Source organism: Thermobia domestica, chromosome 12 (assembly GCF_964235325.1).
Source record: "Thermobia domestica chromosome 12, izTheDome1.hap1.1, whole genome shotgun sequence".
Classification (NCBI taxonomy): domain Eukaryota; kingdom Metazoa; phylum Arthropoda; class Insecta; order Zygentoma; family Lepismatidae; genus Thermobia; species Thermobia domestica.
The window spans coordinates 204661010-204677087 of record NC_137465.1 but is presented as its reverse complement, the minus strand read 5'-3'; the positions used below and the strand labels follow the sequence as shown (position 1 = coordinate 204677087).

Here is a 16078-nt window from a genome sequence, read left to right as displayed (position 1 = left end):
GAGAATTGTATAACACATACTTTTGTTAAAAACCAAAGATCTTATAAAATAGAGGATCTGCCCTTACGACAAAATCTTACGCCATACGTCACAGTTTCGCCACCCCTCATTCTCCCACTCCGCCCAATAGGATCGCAATGTTTTGAGCCAACAATCATGGCGGAAAGGAAAGTAGCCAATCAGACGATGGTAGAAACGAGAGTAGCCAATCAGACGTGCCGATGCTCGGTTGCTTTTTGGCTTCATCGATTGAATAGGATGAAGATACATATGGGCAGATCCTCTATTTATAACATCCTTGTTAAAAACTAACAGTTGCACAATATTGATGTACGAACAAACGCAGAGTGACTAATCAGTTCTTATCTCTACTGCTGGTGCGCTGTGCTCTCTCGTTTCATTAATTTCTCAACTGAATATTCAATTGTCTATTTGCGAATGCAAGAGCGGATCCAGGGAACAGGAAAGAACATGCTCTTTCGGGCTTTTACGTACTTGACCTACTCCCCCATTCTGCAGATTCGATTTTAATTGATAGTTAAAAGTTTACGCTTTATATGTAAAATATCAATGTAAGTCCAACTGATACATCAAAGTGCTAAACATTTACATTGTTGGTACTCTTTTTAATTTATTCATGCCAGAGGTACAAATACACTAAGGCAACGCACATTTGCCAAACTCCACTCAAGAGGCACTCGCCATAGTGAGAACCAGCGAAACTACCCCTCCAAAACAGCAACTGACTGAACCAACCAACAAGATTAAACAGCAAGAGAGCGGTTCGCGAGTGAGCGACGTACAAGATTCACGTTCTCCAAACATTGTCACTCCTAAAGAATCGTCCCTTCCAGAGAACAGTGGTTCAAACAGAACCATGACGCCTGAAGAACCACGATTCCCGAAGAACAATGATGGACCACGACTTCCGAACAATTGTGATTCCCGAAGAATCACGACTCCCACAGAACGACTCTCGAAGAATCGTTGCTCATTTCTATTGTACAACGACTCACTCACTCATCCAAAAGAGTTAGTCAGAAGTGTCGGCTCACTCGCGAGCGATACATCACTAATTGTTAGTAAGATAGATGAGAAAATTCGATAATACAATCCAACACAAATGTTGCACAACTGGTTTAAACGTAATTTGAAATTAATCCATAAATATTTTGATTGGTGGTGATTTTAACTTGACACAGCTTCAGCTCAAGTCAGCTTCGCCATTTTGTTTTATTTGTTATGTCAACGATACAACCAGCACAAAATTAGCACAGTCATTTCGAAACAGTTTTGATATATTTTACTACTGAATTGTGATTTTCACTTGACATCAAGCTAGTATCGCCATCTAAGTTTTGATAAACGATCTGATTATTGGTAAGAAATATGAGAAATATCAATAGTCCAATCTATCACAAATGTAGCACAACTGCTAAAAAATGACTTGAAATCAATTTTTTAATATTTTGATTGGTGTCGATTTTAACTTGAAAACAAGGCAGCATCGCCACTTCATTTTATTTATTATTTCTTCCAATTGATAGCAGAAACGAAAATTTCAATGGCACAAACCGGCGCAAATGATTGAGACCATTTTCGATCATAGATTGGCTATTTTGTGTTGCCATACGTACGAAGGATGAGGAAAAAAGGGGAAGAATACGTCAAAGAAGTAATGAAATAAATGAATAGTTACGAGAAGATAACTTTAAATACTATCATTACTTCCATCAGCTTTTAAATCCAAACATATGAGAAATTTCGCAGGTCAATCAATTTAAGGAAGAAACAGAATAGGGGTAAAGGACTGTTTTTTTCTTAAAGTAAATAATTTATTTTGTAAAAACTAACTCATAATATAAATTATCCGAATTAAAACAGTAACAATAAAAGAATAACATAATTGTACTTTGCAAAGTATTTTTTAATGTAGAAATATGTGTACATAAGATAGATACTACATTAAAATATATAAGAAATGTATTTAAAAAAGAAAGAAAATATTAAAATCGTGCTCTTTTCTGAAAATAGTCAAGCACAGATTAAGAATACGTTAGCTTATAAAAGTTCATGGTTAAAATACTTGAACAATGGGCATATAGGAAGTCAGTTTATACATACATGCAAAAACTGTATATCGACACAACGGTATTATGAAGAGCAAACACTATGCAGTACAAGAATGTATAGGATGTTAAAAAGTACCTAAAATGAGTAACTGGAAAAGCAACCAACCGTCCACCTTCCACGCCCATATGTATTGGGCCCCTGAGGTTGTAGTGCCTCCTTGTGTTACTGAGTTTTTCCCTTGTATAAGCCCACTTTCAAGTTTTTAACACGATTGTTTTATAATGTTCGGAGAAGAGCTAACAATAAATGAAGAAGCCTTTGTGCTACAGAGCAGGTCCAGTATTTTAAGGGTAAAAACGGCATTTATTCCGAAGTTGGGCGTCCGCTTTCGCCAAGTTTTTTTCGTTGTTATCTCCTTTGCACACTTTCTGCAATTTGTTAATCCGTGCTCTTCACAAACTTTTAAAAGATTTTGTTCGTTATCAATGTATTGCTTTACAAATATTAAAACTGTTACTCCATTGCCCTTGTACATTTGCCATGCTGATAACATATATGCTCGTTTCTTTCCCACAATGCAACTGTTTTGTTACCTTGCGCCAAGTAGTTCCACCCGCTCGCCATATAGTCCCATGTTTATAACCGCTTATATATAACAAATAAACAGATCTTTCGAGACTCTTTTATATTATCAAGCACACAAACGATCAAATTATCCATATCTTTCCTGTAAATTTTAAAAATTTTGCTGGAAACGGACGCCCAACTTTGGAACTTAACCCGTAAAAACCATAAATTTTTTGTCATTTATGTGGAAATTTAGTGTCATTTAGAAAGTGTTTCTTACGAATTCCTCGGTGCACGTCACTTTAAGAAAACTTTATAGTTTAGCGTGTATATACTGCGTACGGAAATGTGTCATAAAAACTGTGAGAGACAAACCAACTTGTGCTATGTGGTTACTAAAAGCAGGAATTCTATCTAACCGAGTCAGAGCAGGAGCACAGCAGGAAAGCTTGAGCGGTTGCGAAAGGGTGCGTCGATAGGAAGCAGGCGCGTTAGCGAGGATGTCGTTAAAACTAGGTTTATCCTTTTTAATTTTACGCCGATACACTATAAATAATAACACCTCTATCGAAACGTTATATTGAGCTTCTCCGTGGCTAAGCGGTTAGCGTACGCGCCTTTGGCGTGGGAGGCCCGGGTTCGATTCCCGGCGGGAGCTCATGTGGTTCAGATTCCACGTTAATCAGTAGGTCCACGTCTCATATAGCCTCGCTGCTGAACGGGACGTTAAACTCAAAATCAACTCAACTCAACTCGAAACTTTGTATCCTCAAAGAAAAAGTACCTCTCAGTGCGGACTTTGGTATTACTCGAGCAGACGGTTCAACCAAATTTTGACTAATTTCTTACATGTTCAAGTTAGGTTAGAGTTTTTATATATATATATATATATATATATATATATATATATATATATATATATATATAAAGAGAACATGCACTAAATAAGCAGCTGCATTACTACTTGCAGACTAACATCAAGAGAGCTCAGTATGAATACAGTGTGGACGTATGGCATATCTAACCGAGTCAAGACAGGAGCACAGCAGGGAGGCCAAGTGATAGCGAGGGGATGCGTCCCTAGGGAGCAGGCGCGTCAGCGATAAGGGATATACGTATAAATAAGGATAATGTAAAAGTGCATTTAAACATATAATACTTTCACTATTACTCAAAATTCATTTCAATATGCTGTGCACTGACAATAATTACTTATATTCACATTCTCATTCCTTCACGAAAAATGTTTCATATCGTACTTTACCCATAAATTTTCTATTTGGTAGAACCGTCTGTTCGAGTAAACCCCTGACTTTTCCCAATGACATTTTACACCACCATACGATGTTCACTTTTGAAAATATAACTTCCATTTCTTTAATTTCAGTGCCGCCTTAAATTTGCCAGATTTTCTGCTCAATTTCAATAATCCGTGCCACTGCATACAACATAATAACTCTTTTCTTCACCAACATAGGTTGTTATAAAACTCACAATCGAAATGTCACATCCGTCATATGTAACTATGTTCTTTGAATTCTGGGAATTAATTTCCTCATTACACCAAAATATCTAACGTCAGCAGGCCTCCACGTAAAATAGTATCAACAATATGCAGCTTCTGATACTTGAAAATACCACATTACACTTCTTTTGTTAACATGAATTTATCTTTTTTTTTTTTCATGTAAATTCTACGTATTTTTCACATTTCTCGACCTACCCGGGTTGGAAAATGAAAGGAAATCTTTGAGTTTTACGTCCCACGCTTATGTCGGATAGGCTAAAGGAGACGGTGATTATGAGAAATGAATGAAATGGTGGAATGAAGAAAGTGGGAGGAAACGGGAGAACCCCGAGAAAACCCACGCACACGGTGTTTGTTCACCACAAAGTTCACTTTGCGGGAGTAGGGTTTGAACCCGGGACCCAATGTACCAGAGGTGAACGCTCTTCCACTGACCCACCGCGGCCCCTCCCCCCGGATTTGGTGGTAACATAAAGACACAATGTTCACACAGAGCAGAAATCTGTTGCGATCCCGCTATTCCGAAGACCGTCATATACAAACTGAACAGGACACTGAAAAAAATATTAACTGGAACTTCTACCTCCAGAGATTTTTCTTGACGGGTTAGTTATTGATAGTGATTGTAACTACATGCTTTGTAATAGAATTGATATTATTTTTCAAATAAAGTAGTGTACGTACCTGCAGTATAAGTTATTTTTATTAAAGCAGAATGTATATGCCAAGTTCGTACGTTACTTTATTTATAGATAAAAGCATATAATAAAACAAAGTCTTAACATTATATTTTGTTCGTAAAGCCTATATAATTTACCAAGTACTACATGATCTAAGAATTCAAGAATATATTTTGATGAACTGTGTGAATGAACAGAATATATAGGGTGAGCGGGAATTAACTCCCTATTGAAAATTGTTAAAAACTTTTAGTATTGAACCAATTTTCATGATACAAAAATCATTTTGTTCCGTACAATGGTAGAATTTAATGCATGATATCTCATTTATGTCATTGCAAGTATCAATGGCGCGGTGTCTAGCCTTGCGTGGGCGGGCTTAACTGGCATCCCGTTACGAAGTATGGCAATCCGTGTCAGTGGTACAGAGATGATGGTGAAGTAGAAAAAGACCTCGTGCCTCGGTAGATGCAAGACTATAAGGAATTCTCTTCGAAACTAATGGACACAGTGTCTGTAGCAGATATTAGAAGACGCGGTCGCCCTTCAGCATCCAGAACGCAGAAAAGTGTGAAAATAGTTCAGGAAATGTTCACTCAGTGTTCGTAGAAATCATAAAGACAAGTATCTCGCCAAAGTGGTTTAATCCGAATCGTTTAAAAGAAAAGAGTTGAATTTTCGCTCGTGAAAACCACATTACTGCCAGCAGTTAGCGCCGGAAGACTGTTATCATCGGTTGGAGTATGGGGAGTTGATGCTTGCTTGGTGTGAAGACTGGTAAAGATCTTTTTGATGTGGTCCGATGAAGTCCTATTTCATATTAAAGGATTTGTTAATCGACATTCTCGTAGCCACAACAAAAGCCAATCAGAAGCCAGCATTTCTCTCAGTCAATCACAAGCCCCCTTTTATAGCTCTGCCCCTAAGTAGTCACTATATATACATGCTCACGTCTCTGGTCTCTTCATTACAATTTCTGAAGATAAATTCGAAACGTCTGATGTCAATACCTTCACCTGGCTGATAGCCCGAGAAGACTTTACTAAAATAATTGTTAATATTGGCCAGGAGAGTATCCGAGGGTACTTGTTGAAAAAAGCTAACATCACCCAAAGGTTACCGTGTGGTGCTGGGTGACAAGAACGAAAGTTGTGGGTCCATACGTTAGTCAGAGACGGTAAATGCAGTTCGGTACCTTGCTATGCTTGAAAATCATGTTCACGGGATTGTAACCTGTGGGGGTAGGGGCCGCGGTGCCTCAGTGGTAGAGCGTTCACCTCTGGTGCTTGGGGTCCCGGGTTCGATCCCAGCCCCCGCCAAGTGAACTTTGTGGTGGGCAAACACCGTGTGCGTGGGTTTCCTCGGGGTTCTCCCGTTTCCTCCCACTTCCTTCATTCCACCATTTCATTCATTACTCATCATCACCGTCTCCTTTAGTCTCACCGGCATATGCGTGGGACGTAAAACTTTAAGATTTCATTTCATTTTTTTTGTATGCTGTGGGACAATTAGAACGACTTAATCTCTTGCAAGATGGGGCACCGTATCATTTCACACATTCTGTCCATGCGTGGTCCGACACCCATTTTCCAAGACGCTAGTTGGGACTCGTGGCCTTCTTGAATGGCTAGGAAGGAATTCTGACCTAAAGTCCTACGACTTCTTCCTCTGGAGGTGGGCAAAAGAGGAAGTTTATTGCACAAAACCAAAAAACTTCTGATGAATTGGAGAAGAAAATTCGCCAAGTTCTTACAAACATACCACTGGAGTATCTGCAGAAGTTTGTCGCAATCATCCCCAGCCATTCACGAAAAATGTTGGATAATGGTTTGCTTATGTGGAATTTTAGCAATGTATAACAATTCTACCATTGTAAGGAGCAAAATGCTTTTTGTTTCATGAAAATTGGTTAAGTATTTAAAAAAGTTAGAAACAATTATCAATAGGGAGTTAATTCTTACCCCCTGTAATTCGAGAAATTTTTACAATCTCAGATTCACTTTCTTCTCAATATTTTCGTAAATCAGAAGTTTCAGGTGGCACGGTTACATTATAAAAGGGTAATTAAGTCTAAATGAAAGAAGTTACTAAAAAAAGATATGCGTTTATGTATTGTAATTACTTATTATTTTTGATGGCTTGCATTTTAGGCTCGTAAAAGAGACAAGAAGTGAGCGGGATGAGTGAGACAGTCGGAGACCCCTATGACATTAATGGCCAGCACTTCAATCCAGATATGTACCTCCAGAAAATGTTGAAGGTAAACTTACTGTAATGTCAATATCTGGCAGAATAAATAAATGGTAATAGTGTAGTTTGATCAATATTCTAATTGTACAGAGCGTTCAAAAAGTCTCTATAAAAGCAACGAGAAAATTATTTTACTCAAAATTTATTATATTTTATGGCATAAAAGCACTATGTACAAGGCGTAGCATATATACACACATTTTCACAGCAAATGTTGGAAATGTCCCCCATGAGCCTCCAAACATGCTTGCACACGTTTGTTCTTGTTCTCAAATACTCTCACAAGTTGTTCATGTGGAATGCTATGAGCAAAATCTCGAATAGCTGTTTCGAGTTCTTGTAGCGTGTGGGGGTTCCCTTTATAAACAGAATTCTTTGCATAACCCCAGAAGTAAAAATCCGGAGGAGACAAGTCAGGAGACCGAGGTGGCCACAATCCCTTTGAAATTATTCGATCTCCAAAAACCTCTTGCAGTAATCTCATGGATTGGCGAGCTGTATGTGCTGTAGCGCCATCTTGTTGTATCCAAGCATTACGAATTTCGTCTTCCGTTAGTTCTCCCATGAACTGGTGAATAATTTCACAATAACGAGTTGAATCTATTGTTTGTCTGAAAAATATGGAGCCGACTGTTCTTCTTCTGGATATTGCAATCCACACCCCTTCTGGTCATGCAGAGGAACTTCATGTATGACATGTGGGTTTTCTGCACACCACAAACGTGAGTTCTGGGCATTGATGTAACCTGATAAATAGAACCAGGCCTCATCAGTAAAAAAAAAAAAAAAAAAAAAAAAAAAAAAAAAAAAAAAAAAAAAAATTCGTTAGACTTGTCCATAACAAACCATGGAAACCATTCACAATACTGCACTCGTTTTACACTGTCGGGAGGAAGTAACTGCTGCACCGCTCTCACCTTATACGGGATAAGACGCAGTTTCTTACGAACCGCCTTTTATGCCGTACCAACACTTATTGCTTCTTCCTGGGCAAGTTTTCGAAGTGGGGGCTACGCTGCATTGCATCCGATATGTGTAGCATTCTTTCTTCATCAAGCACTGACGGTCTACCACTTCGATCATAGTCCATTACCGTTCCAATGTCTCTAAATTTATCGATCAGTGCCCTTACAGTGTGACGATTCGGAACAGGTGTATCCGGAAACCTAGCTGCAAACTTATCTTTGACTGTCTGTTTGTACTCACCTTGTTCACGGAACACATGTTCAACCAGGAATGTTCGTTGTTCTAAATTTAACACCATTGTTTCAGAGACCGCTAACTAGATGCAACAATCACTTCAACGTCACTTTGCCGACTGGAATTTAAGAAAGGAACTTAACGCAAGGCGATAATATAGCAGTGTTGCAAACCTTCGCATAAAATTTTATTTCATGTGACTTTGAATGCGACTTTGACTTGCCACGATTCAGGTGTATAGAGACTTGGAACGCTCTGTATAATCTAAACTAACTTCGTTCAATGTGACTCCAAAAAAGATATATGTTGTCATCTGTCTGGTATCATAGATATTAAACATGGTTCACTGGAAAGTAATATTCAACTTAGTAAATTACAAAATTAGTGTACACTTATTGAAATTTTATCATTTTCGATTATATTCAACCCATGATTTGTGATCCTTTATTAATAATAAGCCGAAATCCTACATACAATTTAATCTATCTTGTAACGATTTGTCGATATTGTATTGCGTAGCGACCTTTGTACATTTAGTTTAGTTCTTTAGCTAATGGAACTTAATTATCGGAAATAACTTTCACCTATTGGTACGAGTGTTATCTCTCATTTTTATGATGGAGTCGTCATGTTTGTGTGTTACATTACGGGCAAGTAAGTTGTCGAAAGTTGAAAAGCATGCATTACAATATTCTGGTAATATTTTCGTAAGTATGATGTAGTGCAACTAAAACAGCTTAAATTATTTGAGACTTCAGTCATAAGGGCTTAAATGATGCTCGTACATGGTGATGTTCTAACCGATAAATTTCGAATTAGTCTTCAGTCTCTGGAGGACGACCTATAATTGTGACTAAATTTTGCCAAAAATTTACGTATGCAACATATGACTGCTGAACACCTCCAATCATACAAAGAAAAGATAATTACCTGAACAACGATGTATTGGTAGTTCCAGTTAAAAAAAAAAAAAAAGTCCATAAAACTTATAGATTACACACCAAAATAATAATAAAAAGTATATTTATCGACTTTTTGTGAAATGCATTCTTTATCGCGATTCACGTATAGAATTTCACATTTCCACTGCAGGGAGCAACTCCAAGGAATTGATTATCTCCTGGCGAAGATAATGATGTATTTGGTCTAGGAATTAATTCGTGCGGGTGGACAAGAGATGGCGCAACGAGCGGAGCGTCCCACAGTTCCGTGTATCCACACATGTGTTGCAAACCCCTGTCATCGCGTATCGTTCGTAGTATAGGGCAGTGGATTAAAGCGTCAACAACACCAGTTTGTAGTTAAGTGAACATGGCGCAATTTGTGCCTGATAAAGTGTTTTTGCGGGTTGTCCTGCTGCATTACTTTAACATGCAGAAAAGTGCGACTGAAAGTCATCGTATTTTGGTGGAAGTGTATGGTGACCATGCTCTAGCTGAGCGAACGTGTCAGAAGTGGTTTGCACGGTTTAGAAGTGGTGATTTCGGCTTGGCAGACCAAGAGCGAGCTGGACAGCCAAAAAAAATTTCAAGACGAAGAATTGACAGCATTGCTCGAGCAGGATTCGTGTCAAACGCAGGAACAACTTGCAGCAGCATTAGGCGTTGATCAAACAACAGTCTCCAAACGCTTGAAAGCCATGTGAATGATTTAAAAGATGTCACATTGGGTTCCACATGAATTGAAAGACAGAGACGTTGAAAGACGAAAAACCATTTGCGAATTGCTGCTTCAACGACGGAGCAGAAAGGGGTTTCTGCATCGAATTATTACGGGTGATGAGAAATGGATCCATTACGAGAACCCTAAACGAAAAAAGGCCTGGGTGAAACCAGGTGAACCAGGTCCATCACAACCAAAACGAGATATTCACTGTGCAAAGGTTATGCTGTGCATATGGTGGTATATGAAAGGTGTGGTGTACTATGAGCTCCTGCAACCGGGTGAAACTATGAATGGAGAACGTTATCGATGACAATTAATGCGTTTGAAGCAAGCTCTGGCCAGAACACGACCAGAATGGGAGAACAGACATGATAAACTTATTGTTCAACATGATAACGCTCGCCCACATGTCGCAAAACCGGTCAAAACCTATTTAGAAAATGTCGGATGGGAAGTTTTACCCCACCCGCCGTATTCACCAGACGTTGCTCCTTCGGACTACAACTTGTTCGATTGCATGAAAAACGATTTGATTGGACAGCGGTTTACTTCTTCAGAAGATATCGAAACATGGGTCTCTGACTGGATCGCTTCCAAGGATGAGGACTTCTTTCGCCACGGAATCCGTACATTGCCTGACAGATGGGCGAAAGTGGTGGCTAGCGATGGACAATATTTTTCTTAAGGTATTTATGTATTTTGTGTTTGTACTACAGCTTCAATGTGTGCGTACCAACCGCACGAATTAATTCCTAGACCAAATAGATAAAAAAAAATCCACAATGCATAGTATTCTTAGGGATATTATTGACTTCTGAATTCTCAATACATCATAGTCGAATAACCATTATCCTATGCTTCTTTGGCATTTTTTTGCAGCTCAGAACAAAACTTAATGTTGGCGCGCGACAGACACTCCTAATACGTCCTCACTCTTCTGCCTCTGGAAGTCAACTAACATGTCACAACTCGTTCAAACTTGACATTGACTGTACCAAAGGTTTAGGCTACAGGGCTTACTAGTTAAAATAGATACAACATCGATAGATGGCACTGTGCAAGTACATTCACCGTTGTTTTTGACCACTCCTTTTATACTTGAAAAGTCTGCGTGCGTCTGTAATATTAACGATTATCTTTAAAATTGAAATACTGCCGATAAGAAAACACAGACATATACATGTCGCCTTGACAAGTCTTAATCGGGTTTGATATCGTCATATCCGGTAGATTTCCTTCTACAATAAATAAATTGTATTAAGTCTTTTCTTTGAAGCTGGTGTCATAAATTTCTTAAAATTGCTGAAATGAAATTGATTAATCTCTTAACATTGGTAAGACTGATATTTAATATTATTAGTTACGTGATCAAACGTGATCAATTCTAAAATAGTACATTTAGACCGAAATACTTGTAATGGGCCATCTATAAAATTTAAAATTTAGAATGAAGAGATTATTGCTAAAGATTAAATAAAATACTGTTACTACTATTATCATCATGATGAGTATTCAGTCGAATTATCTCTTCATGTTGCCAATCATTTCATTCCGTTGTGTTCTGTAATGCCTTAAAAAAACCTTTTATCGGGCTAGGTTAGAAACCCTGAGACTACAGAGTTATGGGGGGAACAAATACAAAGTAACAATTAATGAAAATATCTTTGATATCTCAGAACGGTAAACACATGTTTGGGGGTTTTACCCACGTTTGAACCTTACGGGGTGAGTGTCTGAAAAAGAACAGTTGAGGCGTCTAGTATCAAAAGCCACTTTTTTTTTTTTTTTTTTTAAACCAAAATTGAGTTACATATCGCTTGTTATATGTTTGATCTAAAAGAATTCCATGGACACAGAATTTTGTTTAAAAGCTTAATATTTCATGCTATAAAACTAGTTCAAATATGGGACTATATACGTAGTCGTTTTGTACGCAGAAAGTTTATATATATAATTAATTTACAAGAAATGGATATAGCATATTAAATATTCATGGATCTCAATTAAAATTCGAAAAACCAAATAAGAGTAGTTTCATAATAATTTTCATCCGGTTCACTTCTTGAAAAGGAAAGTGGAAGTGTTCTTTTTAAATAAATTTCTATGTAATAATAGTCCACCTTTTAAGTTAAGTACAATTAATTTAATAAAATCCGGTCACCAAAAAGACGAATTAAAATAGTAATTAGAAACAGGATCTTCAGTACAAATTATGGTAAACGAGTAGAAACAAGGACATTCGTTTGAATCTGATTCACTTAAAATTGAGAATTTGTGGTCTCCTTTTCTTCATTTTTTTCTAATACTGAATTATGTTTAATTGAATAAAATTTTCAGCTAGGTAAGAAAAGTTTCTGGGATTCACTAGGTAAATCTAAAGAGGTTAAATTTAAATTTTGCAAAAGGTCTTCTGGAAGTCGTCGTTGAACTAACCACTCTAATGCTGTCCTATCCAATAAATGTGATATCTCTGTAAATAACGTTTTTTCAAAAATTTTTACCATTCATGCAGTATCTTTCAACTTCCATAAATAAAAAGTAATAGACGTGTCATTAGCTGAGCCTGAAAATTTAGGTAAGCTTTGTAAATCTGTGGAATGTATTATGTCCTTCAGTCTAAGTGTTCTACGATTTTTACTGTCAAATTTTACGCGTCCATTTTGATTCAACTTACATAATGTTCTTTAACTTTAGTTTCTTCATCGGTTACTTATATGTACACAGTCATCAGAGTCACTTGAATCTTCATCGCAGAAATTCTTAATGCCTGTACTTGTAATAATTCTAGGCACATGGAGCAGTGGTCCATTTTCGAAATCAAAATATTTATCTTTGAGGACCTGTACTTCTTGTTTTTAGTTTATTATCTCATCGTTAGATGTTCTCAATTCGACCTGTTTATATTCATTTTCCTCATCTATTATTCTAATTATTCAGTTCATTTTACCCTTTTTCGGCAACAATATCGAACTAAATTTGATCCATGGTATCAGTAACTCAAAAGTTTTGTTTTGATTATCTGGATACACATACGTGACAACAGAATAGCAACCTCTCATACAGCATAAATCAGCATGCTTTCCTTGTAATAAATTAAAATCATCTAAATATAAAGTATTTACAAAACTAAATGTAAATCAAATAAATTAAGTGTGAAATATAGAATACAGTAGAAAGCCATCTTGAATATACTCCAGTACTTGCTTGTCACCTGCTCTCTCAACTGACCTATTTCCTCGTTCAGTTGTTGGTGATATTGTTGTACTTTGACCTGATTTTCCCATCTAATGCGAGTCCTCGTTCTTCGCTAGTTTCGTATTTACTATAAACAACTTCAATTTAACCGTACATTGTCCTGTCTTCTCACCTAATTTCTGAATGTTTTCTTAATTTTGCTGAATAAAATATGTGTTAGCCTGCAAGCTTTGATCACATGAAATTTTTGATTTGAATGCTGAGATTGAATCTTTACTTTTCCCTCCAAATGTGCGGAATTTCCCGTCATTTCTACATTAGTTCTGGTATTTGTAACTAGTACCAAAGCGGTTCCAATGTAATAGTTGACATCTTCAGTTAGAGTTTATCTAGTATATTTTTTTAGCCTTTTCCATTTGTCTGTGCAGTGGACCCGCGTAGCATAGTTGCTGACGCTCTCGCCTTCGGTGCAAGAGGTCCCAAGTTCGATTCCCGGTGAAGACACACTATCGAAAAAGTGTAAAAGCCTTTACAGGCCAGTCATCCCGAGTGTCGGTTTTCTCATTCACACTAGACAAATGCCGGGATGATACCTAACAATGCTCCTAGGCTTCTTCTTTTCTTCCTCCCCAATTCCCCGGGTAGTGTGATTGCCGGGGGACTTCATCCCTATACATGACGAGCCAACATGGTCATAGATGCCGAAAACCCAGAAATCTAATTCCTAATCTTAGTTTGTCTGTTATTTTATGTTTTTATTAATGTTTTCTATAATTTTAAACTAAGTTTCAAAATTCTGAGAATAAATGTTAGAAAGACAAAAGCCATGGTGATGAAGCCATGGCAAAGGAACGAAGGGGTCGGTGTCAAATATGGAAGTAGAAAGAGAGAAAATAGGACAGATGACTAGTTTTCGATTCCTGAATAGTATTATTAGTGATGATATGAAATATGAACATGAAATAAAAGCAAGGATAGGAATAGCGAAAGAAGCCTTTCGGGAGGAAGAAAATACTATTTCGTAGAATTTTGAATGAAGAGTTGAGAAAAAGACTCATAAAATGCTTCGTGTAGAGTATTGTATTGCATGAGTCCAGAAACATGGACATTACGCAAAAATGATGAAAAATGACTGGAAGCTTTGGAAATGTGAATGTGGAGAAGAATAAAGAGAATGAGGTGGGTGTAGCGGAAAATGAATGAGAGGCTTTTAGAAATGGTGGGAGTAAAAGAACAATTTTAGATATTATTAAGAATAGGAAGAGAAACTGGTTGAGACATTGGCTAAGAAAGAACTGTATCATAAGGGACATGCTAAAGAGTATGGTGGCAGGAAAGAGGGAGGGGGAAAAGGAGACTTCAATTAATGGACGATATCACAACAAAAAAAATGGTACGTGAAGACGAAGAGGTTAGCGGAAGTCCTTGGAGCATGGGATCTTCTCAGTTGCAGTAAGTGACCTGCCAATAGTGGCAGAATAACTATAATAATGATGATGATCAATATACTGCTATCGCTTAAATATGTACGAGAATATTGTAACAGATGCAATATTCCAACTCTTCATTATTCAATTCTGTCTTCAGAATTAAAGTGTCCCTGTAGGTACTTATAATGAAAAGTGTGATAATTATAACCTGTTTGTATATAAGCTTTGTTTCATGTAACAGTTCCGCTATTAATATTGTTGATATGCATTGTAGGAGTGTACGCTAACCCAGATAATGGATAAGGAGAAGGAGATAACCAAAGAAACGCAGATCCTGCATTCTGACATGCAGACGTTGGTCTATGAAAACTACAATAAGTTCATCTCGGCTACAGATACCATTAGAAAGGTAGGAACTTCGGCGTAAAGAGTTCATCATGATATTCAGTCTTTGAAATACATTTAATCATTTTAGGTAATAAGAGGGCTGACTGCTGGAAAAGTTTGTGCAATCGAAATATATATATATACATTTCCAGAATTCCACTGCTTTTATATATACAGGGTGTTTCAGATAAAACGTCCAGTGCTTATAAATCCGAAACGGCTGAGAATAAAAAGATGAAACAAAAACTGAGATAGGAAAATGTCATAGGGCGCATCACACGGTGTTGTTGTGGTGACTCCCAGGGCCCTCCTTCAAGGGGGCCCAGGGGCCAACTTCTAATTTTCAAATAGGAACACGTATTGAATCATACCTCATTCAATAGTACTTGAAAAACGAAACAACTTTTGTAGGAAACAATTTTCGATTTGGGCCACCGTTTTCAAAATGGCCGGAAAAAGTGGGTTCTGTATCAGATAAAATGTCCAGTGCTTATAGGCCTAAATCAGAAACGGCTGATAATAGAGAGCTGAAACAAAAACTGAGATAGAAACGATGATAAAGCATATCAAGTGGTGTTGTTGTGGTGACCCTCAGGAAACTCAGTGAAGGGGGCCTAGGTGCCAACTTCAAACTGATACAGGACTTTTTGCAGCCATTTTGAAAACGGTGCCCCAAATCGAAAATTGTTTCCTACAAAAGTTGTTTCGTATTTCAAGGACTATTGAATGAGGTATGATTCAATACATGTTCCCATTTGAAAATTTGAAGTTGGCCCGTGGGCCCCCTTGAAGGAGGGCCCTGTGGGTCACCACGACAACACCATGTCATGCGCCCTATGACATTTTTCTATCTCAGTTTTTGTTTCATCTTTTTATTCTCAGCCATTTCGGATTTATAAGCACTGGACGTTTTATCTGATATAGGACCCACTTTTTGCGACCATTTAGAAACGGTGGCCCAAATCGAAAATTGTTTCCTACAAAAGTTGTTTCGTTTTTCAAGTACTATTGAATGAGGTATGATTCAATACGTGTTCCTATTTGAAAATTAGAAGTTGGCCCCTGGGCCCCCTTGAAGGAGGGCCCTAGGAGTCACCACAACA

The 16078-nt window shown here is 37.5% G+C and overlaps 1 protein-coding gene across 5 annotated transcripts in view; it reads left to right on the top strand.

Annotated features, from left to right (window-relative positions):
• Vps51 (vacuolar protein sorting 51) overlaps positions 1 to 16078 on the top strand; it is a 99270-nt gene that overhangs the window by 34504 nt on the left and 48688 nt on the right. For 2 of the 5 annotated variants that reach the window (XM_081734589.1, XM_081734590.1), the window contains exons 2-3: positions 6999 to 7108; positions 14863 to 14997. In XM_081734589.1, the coding sequence (XP_081590715.1) occupies positions 7028 to 7108; positions 14863 to 14997 (216 nt within the window). In that variant the 5' untranslated portion in view covers positions 6999 to 7027. Of the gene's footprint in view, positions 1 to 1355; positions 1381 to 1605; positions 1827 to 6998; positions 7109 to 14862; positions 14998 to 16078 lie in introns of those variants that run through there. The other 3 variants (XM_081734591.1, XM_081734588.1, XM_081734587.1) reach the window with 3 other exon arrangements.